Here is a 17,540-nt window from a genome sequence, read left to right as displayed (position 1 = left end):
AGGAAGAATAGCTGATGGGACCGAGCCTGTGAATACCCTATCGTATTCTCCATTCCCGTGGCAACTACATATATGATTTACGCCGGCAATCGTTACAGCATCCATCAGAAAGAAGGTTCTGTCCAAAGCTTCAGTCGAACAGAATTTTTATCGCAACAAAAGGACCTGCCCATATAGACCCACCTGTTGGCGATGATCTAGAATATATGTTTTGGAGGGTCGGAAATTTGTTCTTTCTGCTGAAAATCACTCTAGCCGGTGAAAAAGTGCATACAAGAGAAGAGCACAAGGAAATCATGGAGGTATGGCTACATTGAAACTTTTCTGGGTATTTGTGTGTGTGTATCTTCGAGTGTAAGTGCATTTCGATATGAGCTTAGCAATCTTATAAATGTTTGCGTATTTGTTTGGCCCCTATCCTTGTCAACGTCGTCGTCGTCGTCGACGTTGGCTATTTACTTGATGTGACCTCTGCTGCAGTGCTCTGGTGCTGCTCCTCTCATCGCCTGAACCTTTCAGCTTAGCAAGTGCATATGCATATGTATCTGTATCTGTGAGAGTCGCTATGTGTATATCCGTGTGTTTGCGGATGGGGCAGAGAGGTTGAGACTGCGCTCACAGCACATAAATATCTAAAGGATTCTTGAGTAACTTCTCTAATGGATTTGGGTTAAAAATACACATAGCGTCGTGATGTTTCTTCTGCTGCTGCTGTTGCAAGGGCATGTGTAAGGCAAACACTGCCACACACTCACACACACAAGAAGTGTGTGAGAGCTTGCTTATCAAATTAGTTTAATTTTAATTTTAATTAGTAAGCGAATGGGAAGACGCGCACTTGACAGTTCTTACACGAATGAAATGTCAATTGCAAAAGGCTGCGGCAGGCTGCGGCAGTGTGTGGAAAAATTCCACCATTGACACAGTGAAACTTTTCTAGAGTAGAGGATGATTACAGCGAAAGTTTGCCACACAAAACTTTTCTCATTTGTCTCTTCGATTATTGGATAAAAGTTAAGGTTTAAGCTTAAATTCTTGGTTAAAGTTTGAAGAAATGCTGAATATTTTATGGAAAAGTATCTGCTGCTTTCCGCGCTTCCAAGCTCTTATAACCGCTGTAATTACAGCGGACATTTTGGCTCATCTTTCGGTAGCGAGTAGCCCCTTGGGCCATTCACAGCCTCAGCAACATCAAAAAGCAAAAACCAAATTGAAATTGTAACAATAATTATTTAAGCCTCTGTATACGCTGTACCTTTTGGCGCATGCCACTCTAGGGCTCTCCCCACCTTGGCAATGGAATTCCCTTGGCTCTCATACATTCTGCAGGACAATGCGGCATATTAAACGATTTTAAGCGGAATTTATATGTACAGTACGGAGAGGAGAGCATCTCCATTAACTAGTATATGTATACGTATTGCTATATGTACTATATATACGATATGCTTGACATAAAGCTGTCCTGTATTACGTCGAAAGTAATAAGCGGGCTCGCCGGACAGAGGGACGGCCGGAAGGGCGATGATCAGCTTATTGTTTACGACGTGCTTTGGCAAACTCGGCTTTGATAATGAAACGTTGTTGGCAGGGCACACGAGCGGGCAGTTAAAGGCAATTGCGACAAATGCCAGAAGCAGACAACGGCCCCAGCCCCAGCCCCAGCACCAGCAGATGGCGTCTTCCTGTAATTTTGGCCAGAAAGTTAGTTGCATACACACTAATGTGTGTGTATGTCCCAACAAGGAAATGGGATGGCTGTGGCTGTGCCACTGACGGGCGGGGGTGTGGCGTGTGTGTTATGTGAGACAAGACAGGCGCACGTGATGTGATTAGGACAAAGCCGCAACAACAGCAAACGAAGGAGAGGCGCAAACACAGAAAAACATTTTCGAGCTTAGTTTTTAATTTTTGCCAGCGATAAAACGCAAGCCAACCGCTTCGAGTTGCAATTTCCGACACAGCATTCACATGCCACATGCCTTAAGGATATGAGCAAACAGCAACAACTGCAAATGCAACTATAATTAAAACTTTTCACAGGCCAAAGAGATAGAGAGGGAGTGAGAGAGAGAGGGAGAGCCCTTCTGCCTTGGTACTTCCTTCCTGGCGCACTGTTTCCTTGAATGCTGCCAATGGGGGGCACCAATGGATCCCAAAGGATTTGGCTGAATGAATTCCATTGGCGTTAATCGCATTTGGTGGCCGCGCATCGCTAAGCCACTTGTGGTATTTGTTAATTGATGAAAATGCACATCCAACACTTGAGACCGCTGACCCTTTCTGTGGCCCCCAACCAACACCCTTCAAGGGGAGACTGTTCCCTCTCAGTACAGTCTGCTCCTCGCACTCCGCTCTCCACCTAAATGAAAAGTTAAATTAATTTCTGTCGACAGCAGAACACCAGAGAGAGAGCGCAGCAGAAAACTTTCAAATGAATTACATATTCTAAGCACGCGGTTCTTTGTTTGAAGGAGGGGTTCTGTGGCGGCTTGTGGGACGAGTGGGACACTAGGAGGCGTGGCAAGTATTTGCTTTTCATTGTTGTTGCTCTCCCGCATAATTGTATTTGCTTTTGGGCAACCATTTCGTTGGGATGCCCCTTTTTGCGAATGCCCTCTGGCCGAGGGGGCATGATGATTTTCAGCAGATTATTGTTCAGAAATGCAGAATAGCATTTCTTGTTTGTTGTGAGTTGCAGCGGACACCGCAACTCTACAGTTATACCCGATACTAAGTCAGTATGGCTCTCCTCCGGCAGACGCCGCTAATATTGAACGACACGACAAAGAGTGCGTGCGAGAGAGACAGAAAATCAGTCTGAGCGTGACGTCAGGTGCTGCGTAGCCAGTGCAAATTGATTTGTTCCTTTTGGCTATAAAAATGATCTGATCTGATCCAGATTCAGCAATCTGATAGATATGGTCATTATCTATGATTCTGCGTTTGTAGTTTTCTCGAATGTGCAATATTGTGGATGCAACAGATTTTCGTTCTTTGTGTGGGCGGAAGGGGGTGGGGCGAAATTTTGAGATACACGTTTTATAGTAAGATCTAACAGGAGTGCGGATACCAAATTTGGTTACTCTAGCCTTAATAGTCTCTGAGATTTTTGAATATCCCCAGATTTTAGTCCTTTGCGGGGGCGGAAGGGGGTGTGGCGAAATTTTGAAACAAACTCGTCTCGGTCCGATATATTAGGAGTGTGGATACCAAATTTGGTTGCTCTAGCTTTTGTAGTCTCTGAGATCTAGGCGCTAATGTTTTACTCTAAGCAAAGCCGCCTATGCTACGTGCGTGTTAGAGAGAGACAGGGCGAGAAAAAATGAAATTGTTTTCTTGATGCTGACTATAATAATAATACGATCCAATTCAGATTCCGCAGTCTTAAAGATATGGTCATTCTCTACAACTCTACGTTTTTGGTTTTCTCATATCTTTAAAATTGTGGATGCCACAGATTTTCTTCCTTTGTGGGGGCGGAAGTGGGCGGGGCGAAGTTTTGAAATATTTTTGTGGCAGTGACATATCACAGAAGTCTGGATCCAAAACATCGTTGCTCTAGCTCTTATAGTCTTCGAGCACTAGGCGCTGATAGGGACGGACAGACGGACAGACAGACATGGCTCAATCGACTCGGCTATTGATGCTGATCAAGAATATATATACTTTATGGGGTCGGAAACGATTCCTTCTGGACGTTACACACATCCACTTTTACCACAAATCTAATATACCCCAATGCGTTTTCCGCATTAATGTTAATTCACGGATGGGGGTGTGTTACTTTTTCTGCAAACGAATCAAAATCTATACAAGAAAGAGAAAAGTCGATCGATCCAGTTGAGTATTAGGGAATAACTATTTATTACAAATCTTAGTGCTTGAGTACAGTTCATAAGAGAGAGAATGCAGTGGTGAATTTTGTACAATTATGGTGAGAGTAAATACAAAAAGTGAGCGTAGGCTCTCTATTTTACGAGGGTCATTTGAATACTTGTTCCTTAAAGCAGTTTGACCGAACATCCCGGCCCCGTTGAAAAGACTGCTTTCAAACCACCGGAAGAATTACCAACTTGTGTATTATCCTGCAACATGTTCCATTTGCAGTGCGGAGGTGCACCACCCGTACAAGTCCATCCTTCCCAAGCACAGTAGACTGCACTCGGCCTAGTTTCCAGCCTAGCGGTGGCAGGTTGTCCTCATGGATGATGACCAACGTGCCCTCGGTGAGGTTCGTTGAGGGTGCTGTCCACTTCGTGCGCGAACGCAATTCGTTGACATAGTCAGCAGACCATTGCTTCCAAAACCGTTGCTTGACGGCCGTAATCGCATCGTAGCGGTCCATACTTGACAACTTGATATTCTCGAGGGACCTTTCAGGTAGTGATCGCAATGATTCGCCAACCAAGAATGGACCAGCCGTGAGAGTGCTATAGTCATTTGGGTCTGACGAAAGCGGCGATAGCGGGCGCGAGTTGAGGATCGATTCTATCTCGACGACGACAGTGCTCAACTCTTCAAAGGTGAACCTGGTGTTGGCCAGCGTACGATTTCACAGCCCCTTTGCACTCTTGACTGCCGCTTCCCAAAGGCCTCCGAAATGAGGTGCCCTGGGGGGAATAAAATGGAAATTAATAAAGTCAGATGCGCAAAATTTATAGATTTCATCTTGGGTCTGCTTTAAAAACATAAACTTTTTTAGTTCCTGCAGTTGATTCGATGCCCCTACAAAGTTAGTGGCATTATCGCAGAAGATGTCTGTCGGCAGCTTGCGACGACCTCCCATCCGTTTCAATGCGTTTAAGAACGCCTTTGTTGACAAATCAGAGACTACTTCGATGTGAACGGCCTTGGGGAGAAGGCAAACGAACACGGCTATGTATGCTTTTGTAGGTCCCTTTCCTCGAATGCGTAGATATGTGTTGATGGGTCCACAAAAGTCAACTCCACAGCGTTCAAAGGGTCGAGCCGGAGCGAGTCGCGTAGGCGGTAATGAGCCCATTAGTTGTTGTAGCAGCTTCGGTCTGTAGCGAACGCAGTGTACACAGGAGCGAACAATTCTACGTGCCAAGTCTCTGGCGTTAACGATCCAATACTCCAAACGAATGAGAGCGACTAGGGCTTTAGGTCCAGCGTGATAGTTCCGAAGATGCAAATGGCGAATATAGTTCCATACAAATTTGGACTGACTAGGCAGCAGCAACGGATGTTTTTGACCGTCTTGTAGGTCTGAGTATTCCAAACGTCCACCAACCTTGATAAGTTCGAATCCGTTCACGACTTCTAAAAAGGGAGTAAGAAACTTTAAGCTACATTTTAATGGTTTTTGCTTCTGAAGTAAACGAATGTCCTCTACAAAATGAGTTTGTTGAATGTTCCAAATAAGGCAATGTGAAGCAAAACGAAGGTCATCTGGCGTCGGTGAGGTTGTGGTAAACGTCGATTGCTTCCAACATCTCCTTATGAACCTAATCATCCAAGCAATGAGACGCAGACTGTGAGTGTACGAGCTGATATTATCGACGATGTTGAGGATATTATGTGTCTCGTGTACGGCAGCAAACAAACTTTTCCGATTCTCCGAGTTAACCACGACCATGTCAATATCAAGTTTTCCACCAGTGGCGGGCCAGTTTAGTGAATCTTCGACTAGAAACGTAGGACCCGAAGACCATGGAGACTTAATCAACTCGCTCACGTTACAGCCTCGCGACAGAATATCAGCAGGGTTTTGATGTGTTGGCACATAGCGCCATTTTGCATCAGACGTTAAATCCTGAATATCGGACACTCGATTTCCCACAAAGGTCGATAAGGTGACTGAGTGTTGTTGCAGCCCATTCAACACGAGCTGTGAGTCGCTCCAAAAATAAGATGTGATAGTGTGTTTACTGAATATGGCCTTGACTTTGTTATACAACTGAGAAAGTAGATGTGCGCCGCATAGTTCAAGCTTCGGAAGAGACTGTTTCTTCACTGGTGCTACTCTAGACTTAGAAGTGAACAATTTCACTGTGACCTGTCCAAGCGAATTCTCCGTGCGCACATAAACACAGCAGCCGTATGCCCGAATCTATGCGTCGCAAAATCCATGTATTTGAATGCTCCTAGTATCAGGCTGCAAACAAAAACGAGGTACCGCTAGTGACGACAGGGAATTCAGCGATTCCAAACACTTGCTCCATGCGTGGCTTAAATTCTGGGGGACAGACTCGTCCCAGTCGAGTTTCAAAAGCCACAACTCCTGAAGAATGATCTTAGAGACAATGACTAACGGTGATAGCAGACCGATTGGATCGAATAGCGACGACGCAGTAGGCAAAATTGTTCGTTTTGTGGTAGTGGGATAGACTTCCTTTGGATTAAATGTGAAACTAAATGCATCTCTTCGTTGATGCCAAGTTAAGCCGAGTGTGCTGCTGACTGAGTTTTCTGAAATGTTTAATTCCTTGGTAGATTCGTCTTCCATCACGCCTGGATGATTTGAATGCCACTTGCATAATGGAAACTGACCACGAGTGAGAGTTGATGTTATTTCAGTTTTTAGTTTGAAGAGTGTATCTATATCATCAGCCCCACACAAAAGGTCATCAACATAAAATGCAGTTTTAACAGCAGCAGCCCCTAATGGCCATGCATCCTTACAATCCTCAGCCAAGTAATGCAAACTACGAGTTGCGAGAAATGGGGCAGACGCAGTCCCATATGTCACTGTATTGAGTTGGTAGGTTTGGAGATGCTCGCCACAAAATGTACTGGAATTTTCTATCCTTCTCACTCACAAGTACCTGCCTGTACATTTTTGTGACGTCGGCTGTGATGCCGAACCTATGCATGCGGAACCGCAGCAACTGCAAGTACAACTCATCCTGAATGGTAGGGCCGACTAAAAGTAGATCGTTAAGTGACCTTTGAGATGTTGTACGGCAAGAGGCGTCAAAGACAACTCTGAGCTTCGTCGAGGTACTGCTTTGTTTCAGAACGAAATGGTGGGGTATATAATAATGCGGTTCTTCCAAGTTAGGATTCAGTACGAGGGACATATGGCCGAGACTTTCATATTCCTGCATGAACGAGATATACTGCGAGCGAATTTCCGGTAGACGAGCGAGACGTCTCTCAATGGCAAAAAATCGAGTTCGAGCTGTATCGAAGGAACTTCCAAGACAACTTGATCTTCTTGAAATGGCAAGCGAACGACAATCCGCCCACTGGCATCCTGATGTGTTGTGTCCCTGAAATGGTCCTCACAGCGACGATGATTTGGGAGCATTCTAGCGCTTGGATCGACAAATGAGTCCACTTTCCATAATTGCTGCAAATACTTGTCGATCGACTCTTCTACAGTCGCCAAGCACAATGGTGGCTGTCTGTTATATTGCCGCTGGTACCTCCCAGCAACAACCCAACCAAAAAGAGTCTTCTGCAAAGTGGGAAGATTTGGACCAATGCGAATCTGGCCAACAGCTAGAGCTCCATAGAAGGCTTCGGTCCCCAGTAACAAATCAATACGTTTAGTCCTATAGAACGATTCGTCAGCCCATGGAGTGTTAGCTGGTAGGTTCCAATTCGATATGTCGATCTCACTATCTGGCTGGTAGGCAATATGGGATGTGATTCCAAACTGGAGAGTGAGCTGATAGCCGGAAGTACGTGACTTAATAGAGGTAGTCGTACGAGCCTTCAAACTAGTAAGGGAGTCTCCTATACTGCGAATTCCAATGTGGTGTTTTTCACGACGAAGGCGAAGCTTTTGTGCAAAGGTTTCGGTTACAAAATTAACCTGAGAACATGAATCAAGCAACGCTCTACCGAGTTTGAATTCACCTGTGGCATCCTTTACCAAAACCATGGCTGTTGCCAACAAAATTTGATCATCTGCTGCGATCTCCATATGAGAGTGTGAAGCAGCTTGATGAGCCGTTTGCCAGGAGGGTTGCGCTGGTTGGAGTACCGGTTCAGTAGTTGAAGATTGTCCTGCTGATGGTTGGGGTGGCTGTTGCGGCTGAGAGTGATGCAAAGATGAATGATGATTCCGATAACAGGATCGGCAACGATGAGACGATGAACATTGCGCCACTCTATGACCATTTCCAAGACAATTGATGCAGAGACCGAGGCGTTTTGCATTGTCGTACCGTTGGTTGCTGTTCATAGCCTTGAACTGAGCGCAAATAGAGATCTTATGGCCAGAACTAGAACAAAGTGTACAAGACGGATTTGTGATAGCAAACGACGAGTTTATTTGGTGATTAGAATGACGATTTGACTTATTGGATTCAGCCTTTCGTTGTGACGAAGTAGCAGCCGAGTTTCCAGACGAATGGAGAAACTGACAGCGGCGTTCCAAAAGCTGTGTGCATGCTAGCCAGGTTGGCAGAGTTTTGTAGTCCTGCGATTCCTTCCACTTGTTTCGAGTTTGCTGATCACACTTTTCCATTATAATATATACAACCATAGCGTGAACAATGTTCTCAGGTTTGCCGATGGACTCCAGCGAGCTTAATATAGCGGATGCCTTATCCACTAGGCTGTGAAGCTGCTGACTGTTTGACCTTTCCACAGGTTGTAGTGCAAACAATGCCTCAATACCTTCTAAAAATATAAGAGTAGGATTATCAAAACGGCTTTTGAGTTTTGCTAGGGCCTTCGGATAGTTTTCGCTTGTAACCTGGAATGCCTGAATTGTATCTAATGCCGGCCCCGTGAGGCAGGTCAGCAAATAATTAAACTTTTCTATATTAGACAATCCACACTCACGCACAACAATTTGCTCGAACGAGTGAACGAAATTCTTATAGTTTGCATATGTTCCGTCGAAAGTGGGTAGCGACAACCTTGGTAACGATGACTTCACTGGCGGTGGGTGGTAGTCCGGCGCAACAATGCTGGCGTTCAGATCTCCTCCCATTTTTATACCCGATACTCAAAATGAGTATTGGGGTATATTAGATTTGTGGTAAAAGTGGATGTGTGTAACGTCCAGAAGGAATCGTTTCCGACCCCATAAAGTATATATATTCTTGATCAGCATCAATAGCCGAGTCGATTGAGCCCTGTCTGTCTGTCCGTCCGTCCGTCTGTCCGTCTGTCCGTCCCCTTCAGCGCCTAGTGCTCAAAGACTATAAGAGCTAGAGCAACGATGTTTTGGATCCAGACTTCTGTAATATGTCACTGCTACAAAAATATTTCAAAACTTCGCCCCGCCCACTTCCGCCCCACAAAGGACGAAAATCTGTGGCATTCACAATTTTAAAGATATGAGAAAACCAAAAATTGTAGAGAATGACCATATCTTTAAGACTGCGGGATCTGAATTGGATCGTATTATTATTATAGCCAGCATCAAGAAAACAATTTCATTTTTTCTCGCCCTGTCTCTCTCTAACACACACGTAGCATAGGCGGCTTTGCTTAGAGTAAAACATTAGCGCCTAGATCTCAGAGACTATAAAAGCTAGAGCAACCAAATTTGGTATCCACACTCCTAATATATCGGACCGAGACGAGATTGTTTCAAAATTTCGCCACACCCCCTTCCGCCCCCGCAAAGGACGAAAATCTGGGGAAATTCAAAAATCTCAGAGACTATTAAGGCTAGAATAACCAAATTTGGTATTCGCACTCCTGTTAGATTTCACTATAAAACGTATATCTCAAAATTTCGCCCCACCCCCTTCCGCCCCCACAAAGGACGAAAATCTGTTGCATCCACAATATTGCAGATTCGAGAAAACTAAAAACGCAGAATCATAGATAATGACCATATCTATCAGATTGCTGAATCTGGATCAGATCAGATCATTTTTATAGCCAATAGGAACAAATCAATTTGCAGTGGCTACGCAGCGCCCGACGTCACGACAATACTCATATTCCTGGACATTCTGCCATCCCCAGGCCATTGTCTAATGCTTGGCTCTAAGCCATAGATTACTTTTATAATTGAAAATGCTCAAATTACAGATTGCATTCAAATTGTCGGAGAAGGCGAGAAAGAGAGGGAAGGGAATCGTCTCTCTAGTTGGTGTCTGGTGCAGAAGGAAGTGTTCTTAAAGGTATGGAATGCTTAATGGAGAAGGAAATAACTGAGAGATGGTGTATTCATTGGAGAAAGAGAACAGAGAAAACATACTGCTATCAAAATAGTTGGAGAATAGTACGAGAAGCAGATGAAGCCCGCCCCAAGACGACAATTATTGAAGGGCTCTGGCATATAAATTCTATTTAAAATCTGCGTGCCAGGTGGTAAATAAAACTAATTATACATGCCCAATTTTCGCCTGCTGCAAGTGCAAGGACAGACTTTAAAATTGTCAGAGACAACAGCCAGAGAACAGAGAATTTCACCTGCGTCTGCTGCTCCACCGTATTCAAGTGAACTCTGTTGGCAAATGGAAAAAGTTTCGGCAGGACTCAACTATGTCTGGCGCTGAAGTGATTTTATTTCGGGTTTGAGTTTGGGCTAAAAGCAAAAATCCAACAAAAATAGAAACGAAAGAAAAACCAAAGGCGAAACTTTAGCAAAAACTTTGACCGGCAGTCGAAAAAGGGGGGAAGAATCAGCGGCAGGAAGGGGGTGGGGAGGGACCCCATGGAGTGCGGTGGCAGATGACAGTTGGGTGGGAAATCAATGATGCAGCAGCCATAAGACCTTCTAAGCTCAATTATTGCAGGACAAAAGACAAAAGCGAAACAAATACAGCGAGACAAAGAGAAAAGAGAGAGAAAGAGAGAGAGAGAGAGAGGAAAAGAGAGAGAGGGACACAAGGAGAGACAAATGCCTGGGCTATTGCAGATGACTATATTGTATGGCAATTTCCAGTTTAACGCTTCACACAAGGCATTTCAAATGGAATAAAACCAAACAGCAGCACACGCACACGCACACGAAAAAATAAAATTTAATATGAAAAACGTTTTTTCGGGCCATATACTAGTGGATAGATAGATATGTAGATCAATTCGATTTGATTCCACATTGATCAATATGCCCGCAAAAGTAGGCAACGAATATTTGAGGGAAATTCAATTTTCAAAGCTTTTTGCGAGGACGGCATCAAAGAGGGTTGGGAAATGGATTGAAATAAATGACAATTCGCACACAGATACACATCTATACATACACTTACACTGGAGATTTATTCACTTGTTCCGCATTTTATGCTGTATTTTTGGGTGTAAGTCAAATTTAATTTACTGCCATTCCCCCAACCCCTCCTAGTCCTTGGGAAACTTTGATCAAAGCTCTGCTGAAAATTGCCTTTGTCAACACACACACACATACCCACAATGAAATATACATACATAAATGTATGTGGGTGGAAAGACAGCAGGAGCAATGTACTAAAAATTGTTTAAAAACATTGGTGGTGTGTATGGCGCGGGTAGGAAAATATGGCAAAAGTTGTGAACAACTTTTTTGTATGCTCAGTTTTTTGGGGTTTTGTTTTCTCTATCTATGGAACTCTATCTACATTTTGCACCGTCTCTTTCTCAGTCTCTCCATCTCAGCCACTGTCTCTCTCCTGCTCTCCAGACAAGCGTTAAAGCGTTAGGAGTCGTTAAAGCCAAGTCTTCTCTGCCCTTCTGTCTGCGATAAATGTCAATTACATCTCTGGCCAATAAACAGCACAACTTTTACAACAATTTTCTATTGTTGCTGTACTAAATCCCATTAAATGAATTGCGCATACGCCCTGTAGAGAGATATTGGTCAAAGAGAGAGAGAGAGTCGTATGGCTGACAAATTGAAGGCACATTCCTCTCATGTCGGAGCAAATACAATGTGACACAATATACATACAGCCAATAGGAACAAATCAATTTGCAGTGGCTACGCAGCGCCCGACGTCACGCTCAGACTGATTTTCTGTCTCTCTCGCACGCACTCTTTGTCGTGTCGTTTAATATTAGCGGCGTCTGCCGGAGGAGAGCCATACTGACTTAGTATCGGGTATACCCGTAGAGTTGCGGTGTCGGCAGCAACTCACAACGTTCCCCCTCGTTTTAGTGCTGCACTTTCGTTGATAAGTCAAGCACTTGAGCAGCAAGAGCATAGAATCCACTATCCCCCACACTCCTTGCTGCTCCTGCGTTTGGTTGGTTGGCCCCTTTGGTTTACACCTGGCTAGATGCCAACTGATGCTAGCGCGACGGGCACTGCCACAGCCACAGCCACAGCCACTCCACCTGCACTTGTAATTGCATTACAGTCTTGCAACATTGCCGACCATCCCAGCCACATGCCACGGTGCAACCCATTCCTATTCGTATTCCTATTCCCATTGCCGACAAAGAAAATCCCCATTTCCAAAGGCGATTCAGAGTGTGCAAACTTTAAGTGGTCCTTTGTGCGGCACGCACTGACTGCTGCTGCTGCTTCCAAAGTTGTGCCCCGCTTCGTGGCAGCCGGGCAACAATGTGTGTTCATACGCAATGTAGTTGCCTCATCCGCTCGGCTCTCGACAACGTAACTAACAATTAAAACCCAGCCGTAAGCCAACAGCCACAACATTGTGGCATGTTGAAGAGCATGCAACTATTTTTGCATTCCTTGTCTTTCGCCCCAAAATTTGTACATCCAAAGAACGGATAAAAAGGATACAGTCTATGGAGGAGGCAATTATTCCCACGCGGTATTCTCTCCATTTCACTGACTGCTGGTAAGGGGTGAGCCAATACTTCCATTGTAATCGCCAATCAATTCGTCTCGGCTCACTTCATCTATTGTATAGAAATAAAGATACTCATATTCCTGGACATTCTGCCATCCCCAGGCCGTTGTCTAATGCTTGGCTCTAAGCCATAGATTACTTTTATAATTGAAAATGCTCAAATTACAGATTGCATTCAAATTGTCGGAGAAGGCGAGAAAGAGAGGGAAGGGAATCGTCTCTCTAGTTGGTGTCTGGTGCAGAAGGAAGTGTTCTTAAAGGTATGGAAGGCTTAATGGAGAAGGAAATAACTGAGAGATGGTGTATTCATTGGAGAAAGAGAACAGAGAAAACATACTGCTATCAAAATAGTTGGAGAATAGTACGAGAAGCAGATGAAGCCCGCCCCAAGACGACAATTATTGAAGGGCTCTGGCATATAAATTCTATTTAAAATCTGCGTGTCAGGTGGTAAATAAAACTAATTATACATGCCCAATTTTCGCCTGCTGCAAGTGCAAGGACAGACTTTAAAATTGTCAGAGACAACAGCCAGAGAACAGAGAATTTCACCTGCGTCTGCTGCTCCACCGTATTCAAGTGAACTCTGTTGGCAAATGGAAAAAGTTTCGGCAGGACTCAACTATGTCTGGCGCTGAAGTGATTTTATTTCGGGTTTGAGTTTGGGCTAAAAGCAAAAATCCAACAAAAATAGAAACGAAAGAAAAACCAAAGGCGAAACTTTAGCAAAAACTTTGACCGGCAGTCGAAAAAGGGGGGAAGAATCAGCGGCAGGAAGGGGGTGGGGAGGGACCCCATGGAGTGCGGTGGCAGATGACAGTTGGGTGGGAAATCAATGATGCAGCAGCCATAAGACCTTCTAAGCTCAATTATTGCAGGACAAAAGACAAAAGCGAAACAAATACAGCGAGACAAAGAGAAAAGAGAGAGAAAGAGAGAGAGAGAGAGAGGAAAAGAGAGAGAGGGACACAAGGAGAGACAAAAGCCTGGGCTATTGCGGATGACTATATTGTATGGCAATTTCCAGTTTAACGCTTCACACAAGGCATTTCAAATGGAATAAAACCAAACAGCAGCACACGCACACGCACACGAAAAAATAAAATTTAATATGAAAAACGTTTTTTCGGGCCATATACTAGTGGATAGATAGATATGTAGATCAATTCGATTTGATTCCACATTGATCAATATGCCCGCAAAAGTAGGCAACGAATATTTGAGGGAAATTCAATTTTCAAAGCTTTTTGCGAGGACGGCATCAAAGAGGGTTGGGAAATGGATTGAAATAAATGACAATTCGCACACAGATACACATCTATACATACACTTACACTGGAGATTTATTCACTTGTTCCGCATTTTATGCTGTATTTTTGGGTGTAAGTCAAATTTAATTTACTGCCATTCCCCCAACCCCTCCTAGTCCTTGGGAAACTTTGATCAAAGCTCTGCTGAAAATTGCCTTTGTCAACACACACACACATACCCACAATGAAATATACATACATAAATGTATGTGGGTGGAAAGACAGCAGGAGCAATGTACTAAAAATTGTTTAAAAACATTGGTGGTGTGTATGGCGCGGGTAGGAAAATATGGCAAAAGTTGTGAACAACTTTTTTGTATGCTCAGTTTTTTGGGGTTTTGTTTTCTCTATCTATGGAACTCTATCTACATTTTGCACCGTCTCTTTCTCAGTCTCTCCATCTCAGCCACTGTCTCTCTCCTGCTCTCCAGACAAGCGTTAAAGCGTTAGGAGTCGTTAAAGCCAAGTCTTCTCTGCCCTTCTGTCTGCGATAAATGTCAATTACATCTCTGGCCAATAAACAGCACAACTTTTACACCAATTTTCTATTGTTGCTGTACTAAATCCCATTAAATGAATTGCGCATACGCCCTGTAGAGAGATATTGGTCAAAGAGAGAGAGAGAGTCGTATGGCTGACAAATTGAAGGCACATTCCTCTCATGTCGGAGCAAATACAATGTGACACAACATACACAATCGACGAAAATAAATCTACGCTCTGATTCATCTGCACCGCAGTCCTGCAGAGCCCGCAGAGTCCTGTGTCCCGCAGTCCGTGTCTGTGCCGTGTCCGTAACGAGGGCAAAAGTGGTCCCAAATACGGATTTATGCCCCGCTCAATGATAAATTGAATTTCACTCAAAATTAACTGTAAGCCAACGCAAAGAACGTGCCACAGCCACAGCGACAAGAAAAATGTTTGCAGCATATGCAGCCTATAAAATGTGACAAGAAAACTAACGAACGAACGAGGGAAGGACTCCGAGCACGGGTCTCTTTGCGGCTTTGACTTTGGCTAAAACAACACATACACACCACATACACTGCCATTCCGAATGAAATTAGGGTAAGACCCAGAGAGATAGAGAGAGAGACCGCCACTTGGCCTGACAATTGCCTAAGCATATTTGTCATTTGACTGATTTATTTGGCCGGGACAATAAAAGAGAGCAACAGCAGCAGCAGCAGAAGGAAACTGCCATTAAGGGCTGCCATGATTGTTGGCTTGGATTTGTTGGTAATTTTGTGCCTTCCTCTGTCAAATCAAATCTTCATCGCCCCTCATTAGGGTCGAGATTTCCATAATTTAGTAGCAGAAGCCACAGGCACAGCCACAAGCGGAAGCCGAACACACAAAAATGCAAATTAAAGTAAATGCACTCCTTTGACTACGACTTTTTCTGCGGGAAAAGTGTTTTCGCTCGAGTTTTGGACTCTTTGATTTCTAGATGAGATGCACTACGAGTAAACTCTTCTACCAGGCATGCAAGCAGGCTTTAGTGGATTTTGGGGTCACAACAGGTCACTTTTGGTCTGGATTTGGTGGTGGTTTTTGGGTGGAGGTGTTGGTGGTGGATATATTTAAGCTGTGATTCAGGTGCTTGCTTGTCCTACTCCATAATTGATCAACTGGAACTGTGAGTGGGGGGATGGAGTCGAAAAAACTGTTACCAATGGCCACCGAGAGCACCAGCCTTTTGGCTGTGGACATGCCCTCCAGATTGTTGTTTAGGATGCGGATGCTTGCCACTAGCCACTCCTCTTCTCACTCTTTCACTCTTCAAAGGATGCTTCTGTTTTCTGGCTGCTGGCTGCTCCTTTTAGCTGCGTCTGCAATGCAAAAATGGGAAAGGAAGATGGTAAATGGAAATGAGAAACTTTTTCAATATTCTCCTAGCAGCAAGCGAACGTCTTCCTTCGCTATTTATTTCGTTAATAATTTAGGAGGGAAAGCTTTAAAGGATATGATAATTTCTGCTCCGAACGAAAAACAACAGCAGTAGACACAGAGAGGGAGCACAGGGAACATCAGGGAAATTTCCTTTTTTTAATGCCTTGCCAGTTTCGAGGCCCTGCCCCTGGAAATAGGAGAGGGCAGTCCTTAAATTATGCAAATGCCTGCAATCAAAACTTAAGCAATGCCACAAAAAGGAAAAGAGAACATCGCACAAAATCATTGCGTCGTGGAAAATATGAATGCCGGAGAGCCATACATTAACATATGAAGAGGCAAAGAGTGAGTCAACAATGATACTGCATTAAACATTGAAACGATAAACATTTTTGAGAAGTAAGGAAAACATATCTGAAACTTAAAAGTTTCCCAATAATATTTTCAAACAAATTTAAACCAAATATATTAAATGAATATTTTACATGAAAATCGATTAAAAGATGATTAAATACTCCATTGGAAAGATCTAGAATACTTATTGTTATATTGTAAAAAACTTTAAGTGTTTGGGGATACCCTTGCTGAGTATTTTGTTTGTGCAACGGTCAAAATATACATTCCCATTGCTCACAAATCCCACGCTTTCCACAATTTTCCCAAAATTTGCTTTCCGTCAGTCCACCTTTTAGCCAATATGTACATGTAAATCGTCTTAAAAAATATCTGCGAGTACTTAAACTTAAACTAATGAGAATAATTCAGAAATATTCCAGAGCAAATAGCAATGAAAGCTCTCTCCGTGCTCTCTGACTCATCCTTTTTTCTGTATTTCTTGTCGTCAGGGTCTTAGGGCTAATGCCGCTTAGTGGAAAAAGAAACAAGCAAACAGCAAATGATACATACGAGCAGATACACACACACAAACTCGCACAGGAACACGGGCATACAGGCAAAGCCCAGAAAAAACTGTCTATCTTTCAGAGCCAAGAAGACGAGACTGGAGAAACGAGTCCCTACTCCCGTAACCGCTTGCCTTATCATTTTAATATTTAATAAGCATTTCGCAGAAAAGAGCGGGATGCTGTGGAAAAGGGAGCACGCCAGAAGGAAAGTGTGGAAAACCCGAATGAACTGGGTTAGGGGGGTGGGGGTGGCACTCCCCGGCTCGCAGCCAGGGGACTCTTGAGATATTCAGTTGACTGTAAACTTGATAAGTTGTTGCTCTGGCAAATGTACAATATATTGTACGAGGGGGTACAAAAAACGAGGAATCCATGGTCTGTGCTTCAATGGCAAGCAAAAGAATACATATGATTCAATTTTTATATCCGATACTCAAAATGAGTATTGGGGTATATTAGATTTGTGGTAAAAGTGGATGTGTGTAACGTCCAGAAGGAATCGTTTCCGACCCCATAAAGTATATGTATGCTTGATCAGCATCAATAGCCGAGCCGATTGAGCCCTGTCTGTCTGTCCGTCTGTCCGTCCGTCCGTCTGTCCGTCTGTCCGTCCCCTTCAGCGCCTAGTGCTCAAAGACTAAAAGAGCTAGAGCAACGATGTTTTGGATCCAGACTTCTGTGATATGTCACTGCTACAAAAATATTTCAAAACTTCGCCCCGCCCACTTCCGCCCCCACAAAGGACGAAAATC

At 43.9% G+C, this 17,540-nt stretch overlaps 1 protein-coding gene across 1 annotated transcript in view; it reads right to left on the bottom strand.

Annotated features, from left to right (window-relative positions):
• Positions 1-17,540, bottom strand: part of LOC117191525 — a 138,003-nt gene that overhangs the window by 33,949 nt on the left and 86,514 nt on the right. The window contains exon 2 of the mRNA XM_033396366.1: positions 15,664-15,822. Coding sequence (XP_033252257.1) covers positions 15,664-15,703 — 40 coding nt within the window. The 5' untranslated portion in view covers positions 15,704-15,822. The remainder of the gene's footprint in view (positions 1-15,663; positions 15,823-17,540) is intronic.

Source organism: Drosophila miranda, assembly GCF_003369915.1.
Source record: "Drosophila miranda strain MSH22 chromosome Y unlocalized genomic scaffold, D.miranda_PacBio2.1 Contig_Y1_pilon, whole genome shotgun sequence".
Classification (NCBI taxonomy): Eukaryota; Metazoa; Arthropoda; class Insecta; order Diptera; family Drosophilidae; genus Drosophila; species Drosophila miranda.
The sequence above is the reverse complement of the archived record's forward strand: the minus strand, read 5'-3'. Positions and strand labels throughout refer to the sequence as shown.